Source organism: Pteropus vampyrus, unplaced genomic scaffold, assembly GCF_000151845.1.
Source record: "Pteropus vampyrus isolate Shadow unplaced genomic scaffold, Pvam_2.0 Scaffold27, whole genome shotgun sequence".
Taxonomy (NCBI): domain Eukaryota; kingdom Metazoa; phylum Chordata; class Mammalia; order Chiroptera; family Pteropodidae; genus Pteropus; species Pteropus vampyrus.
In genome coordinates this window covers 9347838-9360316 of record NW_011888808.1, presented here as the reverse complement: position 1 = coordinate 9360316, position 12479 = coordinate 9347838, and the positions used below count along the sequence as shown (strand labels likewise).

The window sequence follows — 12479 nt, the reverse complement described above, 5'->3', positions numbered from 1 at the left end:
AGAGAAGGGTGTGTGCCTGTCTATTTTACCCATTTATCCCTATCACCTTGATCTGTGCCTGGTCCATAGTAGTTTCTCAAATGACTTTTACAGAATGAATGTAAAGAAAGGTTCAGGAGTATCACTGAGGGGAGATATATCAACCGTGCTGAAATTAATATCTGAATTGTTCAGACAAAGGGATACATACTTGTTGGCTCAGATTTGTGAAATAAAGATGCGAACCAATTATAATGGCAGGCTGAGCCTTTTAGCTTCCTTAATTAGTCCAAGTTTTTCATCATCTCAGGAAGAGATTTGGGAAGAAATTCTTCCTAAATGTCAGTGGTGAGTAGTCAACAAAACAGAGTGAAAGAAAACAAGTCTTTCCCTGGAGAACTTACTCTGAGGTTTGGGATGGCAAATAGGTCAACATTCTATTGTTGATGGTTGCTGGGACATTTCTACATCTAGGAGATTCATGAGGCAACTGATTAGAAATGTCTACCTTGGGTGCTGAGGTCAGGGATAGTTCAAAAAAACCTCTTAAAGAGGTTTCCAGCTTGAAGGTCGAATTTTTAAATGACTTCCTACCTGCTCTTCTGATAACATCCTCATGATTATTATGGGATATGGCTTGTTATGGTGACTTAAATTGGGGGAAATTGGGAAAGATAGTGCAAGATTGGCAGAGACTAAACTATGTGGCAGATACATATAGGTCTGCTCGCCAGATACACATGTGCTTGTGTGTGTACATCTCCCAGCCTCTGTCAGTTAGTTTGGGCCATACGACTGAGTTCTGGCCAACGAAATGTGAGCAGAAGTGTCATAAACCACATATAGGCCCTGCCCCACAGAAACATCTCATAAGGTCATCCAGCAAACTCTCCTCCCATGCCACGTTAAACCTTGGAGTAGTGTGTTCCAAATGGCATTGCTACAAGAGAGAGAAAGGTCCATAACTACCCTGAACTCCTAAGAGTGAGAAATAAACTTTCTAGAGATTTTGGATTTTATCTGTTGCAGCAGCTAGAGTGAATTACTCTCATTCATACTAATAAATATAATGGGAAGTGGTTTGTTACGGTGATGGGAAGGGCTTAGGCTTTCTAAATGTTTGCAGGAATCTGCTTCCTAAACTGTGTCCTTGAGATAGCATATTGTACCTCCTGTTACCATCAGGTCAAGGAAATTTCCAAATCCTGTAGACTCTGCCTGCCTGGGAGGTGGAGTGGTGGGGGAGAGTGCAGAGCTGGGAGCAGGGTGGGGCTTGGCTCTAGCATCCTGTACATATTACTGTACAATGTACATACCCTTCAAAAAGTGTATTTCTAATAGCATCATTCCTTTCCATGGATTTCTGTTCCCTGCCAGGTTAACTTTAAACCAAACAGCAAAATAACATAAACAAAAATAAAACATCAAAAATCAGCTGCTCTGGCATTGGTGATCTTCTGTGTTCTGGTGCCACATGACTTTTCCAAGCCTGGTCCTCTTTCAGGGACCTCCGCTGAGATCAATGGCATTGCTTAAACATTCCTCTCTTTTCTCTCTTTCCCAGCTATTCTTTTTGATTTCTTATCTTCCTTTATCTCAGTACTACTAATTCCTAAACCTTTTGCACGCTTCTCCTCCTGGGCAGAAACAGTTTCTCCTTCCTTTGAACACTTTGATCTGCACCTCTCTGAAGGTATCTCCATGCTACCTTCTAGTGGGTACGATAGTTATGTACTTATAATACTTAACAATGTACTTATGGCAGCCCTTCCTCCTGGACCATGAGTTTCTAGAGAGGAAGGAAAATATAACTGTCTGGCTTACAGTCAAATATTTCATAGCATATAGCAGAATACCTACTATATATTGAACAAATGAATGAATAAATGAAAATCTTTGCAAAGCTATGAATTCTCCTAGTTAAAAAAATGATGAAATTGCCTCTGTAGAAATAGGAGGCAGCTTTAAAAAAAGCATGTAAAATATTATAGCTCCGAATATACTAAAAACATTTTATTTCCTCATAGTATCAGAATGCTGGAAGCATTTTATTTTTATTTCTCTCTGGTTTGCTTCTTGCTTTCCTTTTTTCTTTTTTAAATCAGAGATCCATAGACAATTGTTTTTATGGGAGTGAAGTAAAGGATGGAGATTTGGGGTGAGCGAAAATATAGAACCGTTTTTTTTTTTTTTTTTTATCTAAAGCAATTACCATGAGGATAAAACTTTCTTCTTAATGTAGCAACTCCATAAATAACAGCAGAATTCTTGGTGTCCCACCAGTAAGAAGTCTGCAGGGCAGTGCAAATGATATATACTCCTGGCTGGAAGAAACTATGGTTTACAAGCTAATTATCATATAACAAGTTGGTTTTAGTTAGCTCTCTGAGAGGTTAAACAGATTTGGAAAGATAAAGTGTGCCTTAAGATGTACATTTTAAAAACTCTGATTACAAACAATAGCTTGAGAGAATTGAAAAAAAAAAACAAGTTAGAAAAAAAACCAGTTTATTAAGTAATATCATATAAATAACTTGTTACAAAAATTGATTTGCAAAAGGCATATTTACTCTTTGTGAGAAATCACTTTTTAAATTGCATTCTTTTCAAATTTATACTTCTAAGAAAACAAAGGGAAATAAAAGAAGCCATTTCAAGGAGTGTATATTTGCCATTGGACTACAGTAAAAGGCCTGGCCACACTGAGCTGAAAGGTAATTGTCTCAACCCCTTTCTTCTAGTACAGGAAACTCTCATATAAATTGTGAAGTTATAAAAATCTCCCTAGCTAGAAATGTTGATGAAAGCTGAGCAATGATGGTTTTCATCAGGTGTTCTTATTGCCAAAGACACAAGCAATAGTGAGAAAAATGACATGAACTGAGCACTCCAACCAGTAAATTTCCAGGGGTGACATCAGCTTCAATTTATACTTGGGAGTATTTTTAATTGAAAACAATTGATACCCAGAAGCTTTTATTTTTTTGAGTTTAAAATCACAAATCACAGTAGGAGAATGCCAAATGGCCTTAGCTTGGTATGACTGAAGACACATGTAGCATTTATTATAAGGCCTATTTTTACGTGGTTTACTTTCACAGCAATGAAAATAATCACAAACATAAAAGTACAGTGATTTCGAAGTGTTCTTATATTTCTTCCAAGCAGATCAGTTTTACTTTTGCTACATAGCATTCCCCCTGAATGCCTAGCAATTCTATACATTTAATTCCTTAATAAACACTAAACTAATAGATCATAGAAAACTAAAAGCTTATAGAAGGTGCCTCTAGATATATTTACATATATAGCATAGTCTCGCAAGAAAGAGCAAGCTCTCATTATAGTGGAATGCTTTTTCCACAGCGCTGGGTCCATGCCTTATTTGTCAAATTAACCCCATTTGAAGAAAAATTTGAGTTTATGGTGCATGGGCTTAAAAAAAAAAAAAGAATTAAGTAACTTGTAAAAGCTCTTTTGAAATTAATCTAATAACCCAGTAGCTCTCTCAGTAAGTGCCTTGGTCCTGTCTGAAATATAGTTGGTAATAGGCTTCGTTTCTATTTGACCTCTTTTCGGCACTTTTATCTGCTGGCTCTGTCAGGCTAATGTTCCCCCCAAATTAAAAAAATGAAAATGCACCATAAATAAGGTATTATAAAACAGGGAGTAGATTAAAGATTGTCTCAGCAATGCTTAAATTAAATTGACGATGCAGAGACCATAAACTTGTGGCTTTAAAAATGAGCTATTTCTTTATTAACTTTTAACAAGAGTATGAGTCAATGTATTTCTTTTCTAAGAGAGTATTGCCCTGCACGTTGAGTATGGTTGGGGTCTGATATATTTTAGTAGAGAATTATCCCTTTATAAAATTATTCCATAAAGATACCAAAGGAAGATTAAAAATGCTGCCATTGTAACAGCGCTGAACTTTTAAGGGGACCGTACTGGAATTCTGTACTCTTTGGAAAGGAAAGCTGCTTGTTGGAAAAACTAATCTTGCTGAACATCCGCACACAAAGTCTTGTTCTTTCCACTCTTATAATCTGATAAAGAAGGCTGAGTTGTAGTGTTAATGTAAACACAGTGGACTTAGACTTTTGATTCTGTCACAATTCAAAACAGATTTCATCTAGATAAAAGCATAAAAACTAAAAGTACACAAACATGATTTTTCAGATACCTTTCAAAATAGTGGAGATTGTGACTTTTTAGAGCGTTTTTCTAAAGTATTTTCACTACTTCAAAATTAATAACTAGGATACAGTAATTTATTTGGTGGTTCAGTTCCTAGGGAAAATGCATGTAGCTATACCTGATTTAAATATTTAGTTTGTTTTCAGGAGTCAGTTCTTTCTTTTCAACTGCATATTTTTCACGTTCCTCAAGTATTCAGAATTGAGGAATACCCAATCATAGTTTATACATTATTATTTCCAATAAAATACCCATTGCAAGGCAAAACACTTGATATAAGGTATTGTTCAACAAATCAGGTCATCTAAAATTTATGTACTTGAAAATGAAAATAATGGAAACATTCTAAATTTAATTCAGACCATAAAATTTGGATGCTTCTAAGATAAAGATTCAGCTTTTCAGGACTTTTGCACAACTTTTTAAGAGCTGAAAATGATAACTAAACCACAAAATTTTTATGCTGAGTTAAAACTGAATTGCCAGGATTTATTTCATCTGAAAATGAAGACAATTTGTATCTGAACCTCTCTTTATGCACCTAAACTGTAAAGCTAAGAAAGCACTGTAAAAAAACATATTTACTGTGCCCAGATGCCCTCTCTTATGGTTCTGTAGAACCATCTTTGCTTCTCTCCCATTTGATTTAATTTTTTATTTGGGGACGAATATTTTCGAGGCCTTTCAGCAGAAAGTGGCCATGAAGTGAAGGGGCTTTAAATTTATGCACAATGGCTTAATATTTTTAAAATTTTGGCTTATTCCAGTGAACATCTTTATGGTTTAGAAAAATTCTCCCCTTTGAATAGAGGAGAAAAAAATGTCCTGAAAACAACCCATTAAAGCAATCTGCTTATATTTAATGAATTTAAGTTTCTCAGTGATTAAAGCAAATATGAAAAATGTTACCTCTTCCCCCTTTCCATCTTTCTCATCACTAACATCTAATATCATGAGAGAGACAATGTGAAAAGTGAGCTGAAAACGAATTTTTTTCTCCAGTGATCATTCATATTGACCCTGGTCCTTTGCCTGATATCTTCGTGGGAAGGAAGTTAGACCCTTGTAGAATGATGGAACTGTGGCTCTTATTGTTTCCACGATGTCAAAGAGTCTTAGTTGGAGGAAAATATTACTCTACCTCAATACTTACAGGACCCTAGTGCTAAATATTCAGCGTCAGTCTCAAATTATCCAATTTCTTAGAGATTCAATTCGTCATCAAGTTTTGCGGTAAGAAATGAAACACTTCAATATTTAGTCATAACCTGTTCTTGGTACACTTTATCATCTTCAGGATGGGATAAAATACCCTGCCAATGACATTTCAAATATTTCACTACAAAACTACTTACTTTCACTTACGAGGAGAGAATAAACCTTACCCTTGAACATTAGAAGTTGCTAGTATCAACCCTCAGCCATTCCAATTAACACCGAAAGTTCAAAAGTAAGACTTCTGATGATAGCTTTCTTTTTATAGGACCATCTTTCTTGATTCAATTTGTTACATGACATGAAACATAAGGATAGAGAACTCTTTAATTTTACAGTAAGTCATGTGATTAAGGTGCTGTGCTATTGCTATAACTAGTTATTAACTTCACTAAACTATCTTTTTTCGATATTTACCTGTGACTATGATATGTATCGATTCATTACAGTGAAGTCCTCCTGTAGTATTTTGTTTGCATTCCTGTGTGTGTGTGTGTGTGTGTGTGTGTGTGTGTGTGTGTGTGTGTGTGTGTATGGAGAACTAGCAAAAGGAAACCCTGAAAGCAGAAAATGACCCAAGCCATGAAATACTTGTTAGTATACAAGGAAATCCTTTACAAAATAGGAAACCATTCAGGAAACACAAGAAATAATATGGTTGTAAAATTTTTTCACTCTAAATGGGTAACTCGAACACTGCATTTCTCTTATTTAAAGGTGGCATTTTTACTTCCTGGGTAATACACCCATTTAAAACTTAATTAAACAAGTGTGTTTCCAAATGGAAAATATGTGCTGATATGACATTATCTCCAAGTAGAAATAACACTAAGATTACCTGTAGAAACTTAAAATTAATTGAAAATAAATCCCTAAGACTAATAATTGAAGTCAGCATATTCTTAAGTACATATTGTGTGTGTGTATATATATATATATATATATATACATAGCCTTTTTTTTAAGTTTTCAAAATAAGGATGAATTCATTATAGTACTTTGGAAGTCAGATTCTAATGATAAAAATCATTAGAACGGCTGTATTAAATAAATGATTTGAACCTGCCAAAAGAATTAGTTTAGTTCGGTTGGGTCCTCTGGATAATAACTATGAAGCTAATTGCATTATTAAAGAAATAATAGATTGGATGGATTGTACATTACTTTTCTGTCATAGTTTGAGACCATTACTTTATCATTAGTTCAAAGACCAGGATGGCAGGGTTGCCATGGAAACAAAATTAAAAACAATGAAAAAAATATTAATGCTTTTGAAAGTCAACTATTATTTTAATTACAATCTGAGACATTTTTGTTGAAGGAAATCCAAGTTTTCCCTTTCTAAGTGTCCTCCAAACATGTCATATGCAGGTTTTTGCTGTGATTTCAATGTTTGTCTATATCTATCACATTATATAAATATATAGGTGTTTCTGAATGTGAAGGATAGGGTATCAGGTTCAAGTGTGGCTGGCCCTCACCACCCTATTAAACTCCAAGAGCGGGATTTACGTTTTATTTAGTCTATCTTTACTAATGCAACTTAGTTTTATAAGAAGTATCTAAAGAATACGAATTATTGTACTTCACACTGCTACTTTCAAGTATATATTAGGATAATACTGACAACTACAGACAAGGAGTTAAAATGTATCTCAGAAAAGTTCCTTCAAGAACTTTTAAATAATTAAACTTATTTGTAATTAACGTCCTGATGGTTGAAAAAATTTCAAGTGATCTGTGGTACATTTGGTGGCCCAAACTTTAAAATTTACTAAGTATTTCCTTTGTTAGCATTATTAGTTATTTTCCCTTTCCATTTGAATGGTACAAGGGCAAACTTTTGCATGTCTAATATACAACAAATTATGAGTTAGCGGTGAGGAATGAGGCCTTATTTATTTATTTTTTTGGTTATTGTTTTTGAATGTTACCATTTAATTCGCTTCTATTCCTAAAGAGGAATGAGAATCTTAAAATATAGGTGAATTTCATGTTTTGAATAATCATTGGTGCTAGAAAAGGTTTTTGAAGAACAAACAGGGTGGGCAAATGTCATTTTAAATTCTTCGTGACAGACATGCACACCCATATATAGTTCATTATCTCCTTGTGAGTTGATATACCAGGAACGACTTCATAGTTGTTCCTCCCTCATTTTTTTTTTTTATGAAAACTATATTTTATCATTAAAGTACAATCCCTCATCCCATTAGCATGTGAAATGTACAGTCAGAGTAGTCAGCTGACCTGAGTCAATAGAGGGTAGTACAAAAAAAGGCCAGGTCAGTAGAATTGAGCATGTTACTACTCTCTGTCTTCTCCTCCAGCATGGTGCCTGTTGGGCTGACATGGTTAACTGGATGCACTAAAAAATAAACATTTGCCTCTTGGAAGCTCATAAAAGTGTACTAGAAAAAAGTCTCTAACACTGGATCCACACGACTGCAGCCATTGACTTTTGGAACGGGCAGAACAGAGAACCCTTCACGGAGCAGTGGATAAATAGAAAGAAATAGCCACTTCACATATTTCAGTGTCGTACTGGAAAATGAAAAAGGCAACATATTAGGGGTCCTTGTCACTGTCCACCCCTCCGTACATATCTGCGAGCTTTTTGAACCGAGGGCCCCAGTCACTAAGGTAATCATAGTCTTGGTCTCCATCCGTGGTCACCGACTCCAGCGAGCTCAGGGAATTGGCCACTGAGCCGGTGCCCTCGTAGGCATAGGTGGCCAAGGAGTCGTAGGGTGGGGCCGTGGGGTCCGTGTCATTTTCCTTTACCCTTTGGTTAATGAAGTCTCGGACGTCGGTGTTATCACGGGCTGCTGGAGTCCGTCGGGGTAGAAAGAGGGCTTCGGGCACAATGTCTCTGCGTAGTTTGCTGTCCTCTATGGCTTCAGGATTCCTCAGGGTGCCGATATCAAAGGCCTGGGTGTCCTCCTCCCCACCACCTTCGTCGTTGTAACTGACAATGTTGTCTCTGATGTCCTCTTTGGAAATGATCAAAGGTTCTTTTTTCCGTTGCCGCCTCAGAGCTGCAAACAACACCACCGTCACTGGAAGCAGAACCAAAACAGAAAGGAAAGGGAAAGTTAATTTGCCACCCAATTAATGCCAGGAAGGAACACTGGCCGCCAATATGAAGTTTTGAAAGTTCTCTGGGAAAGTGCAGACTCGACTTTTCTTTCTTTAAAGGATGCACTTACTTTCATGCACCATCAAACCAGGACCCGAAGAAATGGAGTAAATATTTGAGAGAAGGTTACATTTTTAAGTAGAAGATAAAACATTGTCATATTTTGTCAGTAGTTCCTTTCTGCTTTGAAATGGCAAACTAGTTTCAAAGTAAGAAAAAAGATAAAATGCTACTAAAAAAAAAAAAAAAAGCTCAGCAATGTGAGAATACTGGTGTAGGAGCGCGAATGATGCTGAACACCTAACATGCTCCGAAACTGCCGAAGAGCACAAGGCTGGCACCTTCCGAACGCGCCAAAGGGTTTGCATAACTCCAGATCTAAAATAGCTTTTGCGCTCTGCCTTCTTTTCTGTTTTCATGAGAAAAGTGTAAAATTAGTTTAAAACCCAAAGGGGAGTTGTGAATATTTGCATACCTTTCCCACATATGAGGAAATATTACAGATAACACCTGGAGAGACCCAGATACCATGCGGAAAGCCAGTCTGGACTTCAAGATCAGCCCATTCGAAGGGTCAGGTAATAAGATGCATGTCAGATTATTTCTGCTTGAGCTGAACAAAATAAATACTTTCAGTGGGAACTTTAAAAAAAAAAATCCTTCAAAGGTTCAGGTTCTGTAAGTTTGTTACCCGGATATGCATTTTTTTCTCCCTCTTACTTCAATTAAAGGCAAAACAAGGATTGTGTTTAAAACAGCTCCTGATGTTTCTTCATAGCTGGCTGGATAGAACACAGCTGACTACCTATAGAGAGACACATTTACAAATGGACATATGTAAAAACATAGCAACCGCTTAGAGAGAAAAGAGGTATCCAGGGCAGAAAATGCATTGTTTAACAGGGTTTGTCCAGGGGAGTTTATTACAGGAAGTACCAATAATGTCTCTTTATTCTGTTATTCATAACATGGTCCCATTTTTATGAGCTACAAAAATTGAACTCTCTTAATAAGAATTACTGAATAATGGCTTTTAATGGATATATGTATCCACCCATATACTAATGGATACATGCACACCCATGTGTCTATATATTAACCTTTCAGATATTGATAGTATTAATAATTGGTTATCTATTGAGACAGTTCTATGTGTCAAGCACTGGGCTAAGGGCTTTACATACTGATCTCATTTAATTATCATAATAGCCCTACAAAATAGGTATCATCATTATAATCCCATTTTACATAGAGGAAATTGAGGTTTAGAGATGTCACACATACAAGCTATTGAAATTCAGGTCAGCTAGACTAAAAAGCCCGTACTCTTAAGTACCATGGTTTGATGCATGTTTGGATTATAGACTATTTCTGAAGGAAATACAGTTTGGCCATTTTCAAATGTGTGATTGTGTAATTGTACATGTTCTCTTTCACTGCCAGAGAAGATTCTGATGCCTCATTTGTCACACTGATTCAGGGTATTCATTCATTCATTCATTCATTCATTCATTCATTGCATATTTATGTAGTGTCTAATCTGTGCCAGGTTTTGTACTAGGCACTATTAATGAAAAAAAATTGATGAAGACCTGCACCATAACAAGGTGGGCAGGAGTGGTGCTGGTGGTGCTGGTGGATGGAGACAGAAAATAAACAATGTGCATGATAAGGAAATTATTAGGTGGTCAGTAGAGCAGAATAAGGAGGAATTTTGAGGCTGTATATGTTTTTTTGGGGGGAGATTGCCTCATCGAGGAAGTGACTTTTGAGCAAAGGCCGGAGGAGTCAACCAGAGAATTCTCTGGTGAAGAGGACGGAGCTAGAAGAAAGGCCCTGGAGAGGGAGTGTGCCTGCAGTGCTTGAGGAACAGCGGAGGACACTGTGGCTGGACCAGAGGGGGCAGGGGGAGGAGAGAAGTAGGGAAGGGCCACCTCATGTGAGGTTACGGATGCTTCTGCATGCCTTCACTTTATTCTCAGATCTGGGTGGGTGGAAAATTATAGGGCTTGGGGCAGAGGAATGCTCACAATGTACCTTTTATACTGCTTTGCAGTGTGGCCAGTGACATGGATTTGCAAAACAGCGTTGTAAGTAAGGATGGTGTTTGGGATTAGAGAATAGGATCGAGCTAACTCACTCTCAAAGAATTAAACTCTGATGTCCATGGGTTTCTTCCATCATTTAAGGCAAGATAGCAGGCATTTTTCATCTCCTAATTCTTCCCAGCTTAAGTTACCTATATCTTTTATTTCAGTCCTAGGCACTCCTGAAAGTGCAGTTGTCTAGGAGAGGGCACGTTCAGTCATTTGAAGGCATTTATTCACTGCCGAGTTCTCCTACAGCTACCACTGCCTATATCTTTTCTTATTAGCCCAATGCACATATGAACAGAATTTCTTGAGAGCATAGCTGTCTAGAAGGAGCTTTCCAAAGCTAACTTTTATAAACTGAGAAAACGTGAGATCTAAGCACACGGAACAAAAAGGTTCTGAGAAGGTAAAGCGGGGAGGAGGTGCCCTTCCCACCCCGCTTTCTCTACTCCCTCAGACCGCAGGGCAGCAATAAGATTATTTCGGAGGGGGAGATTCTTGGACAAATTTGTGCTCAAATCCCATCATAAAACTGGAAAGTAGCAAGGCATTTGAGATCAGCAGACCTAGATTTAGTTAAATGATTTGACCTTTCTAAGTCTATTTCCTTCTCTAAAAAGAGAAGCAATAACACAATGTCCCGTGTTGTTGTCAGGAATGAGTTAATATATGTGAACGTATTGCAAACTCTAAAGCACCATAGACACACGAGATGGAGTAGTTGTTTTACTCTTGTTTTACTTTTGTAAATAAAACAACAGATGACACATGATCCATTTTCTTGACTGCAGATTTTCTCCTGTATAAATGTGGCTTTCCTCCTCTTACGAACTCTCAGGTGTGCTTCCATTTTCTTCAGTTGTCTCATTTTCAGTTCAGGCTCTCTTTCAGCCTGGAAGTTGCCTTGCCTTCCATAAGCTCACAAAGAAAGTAGAGTGCGATGTGGAAGCACCAAGGCTTGCAGGGGAGAAGACCTGAGTTTGGAACTTAGTTCTGCCACCTGTAAGCTGTGTGACTTGGCTACATGACTGCACATCTTGGAGCCTCCGTTTTCATATTTAAGATGCAGATAAGTACATAACAGATGGTGCTGAGGATTAAGTGAGAAAAACATTCGTAAAGCGCCTTGCCCAGTGTCTAGCCCATGTTATGAGTCTAGTTAAAGGTTAAATCCCATTTTCCCCCCTTTTTTCTTAGGTACAGAATTCTGAAGAGACTCGACAAGATGTGGGAGGCACTGAGGCAAATTAGGAATAATGAGGAGCTAGTGAATTCACTGGATGAAGGAAATGAAAAGGGAAGATTCGGGGAGCTGATTAGAAAGAAGAAAAGGGGGAAGAGAAAATGGGTAGATGATGAGGGAAAGGAAGAATCACCTCTATGACATGAGAGTCAGCTCTCCTTCCATAGACCACAGAAGAGTCCATGGACTTCTACCAGAGTACAAGCCTGCCAATCCAGCCCTTCTAAAAATAGCCTTTTTTTCGATGAAAAAAAAAATTTTTTACCCTGAATGTGCCTGATCTTGTCTGATCTAAGCAGAAGCTAAGCAGGATCGGGCCTGGTTAGTACTTGGATGGGAGACCACCTAGGAAGACCAGGTGCTGTAGGTGTTAAAAAAAAATTCATATCCATCTCATTCAAAACAATTTTTACAGACGTACCACTAGAAACACTAACTTGTCTTTGCATACTATCGTTTTTATTTATCTTCATATCATAATACTTTCCCCAAAGATTAGCTGACAAAGAGAACCAGAGTTGTGTGGTGGAGTTTCAAGCCTTCTATTATAACTGGAAAGTTGATCCAGAATGTGCAGCCCATGAGCAGGGATCCCTAGGCATTCTCTTCT

At 37.4% G+C, this 12479-nt stretch overlaps 1 protein-coding gene across 2 annotated transcripts in view; it reads right to left on the bottom strand.

The window, feature by feature from the left end:
* Positions 1-3019: 3019 nt before the first annotated feature.
* Positions 3020-12479, bottom strand: part of CDH6 (cadherin 6) — a 118813-nt gene continuing 109353 nt past the window's right edge. For both annotated transcript variants that reach the window (XM_011356442.2, XM_011356443.2), the window contains exon 12: positions 3020-8453. In XM_011356442.2, coding sequence (XP_011354744.1) covers positions 7963-8453 — 491 coding nt within the window. In that variant the 3' untranslated portion in view covers positions 3020-7962. The remainder of the gene's footprint in view (positions 8454-12479) is intronic.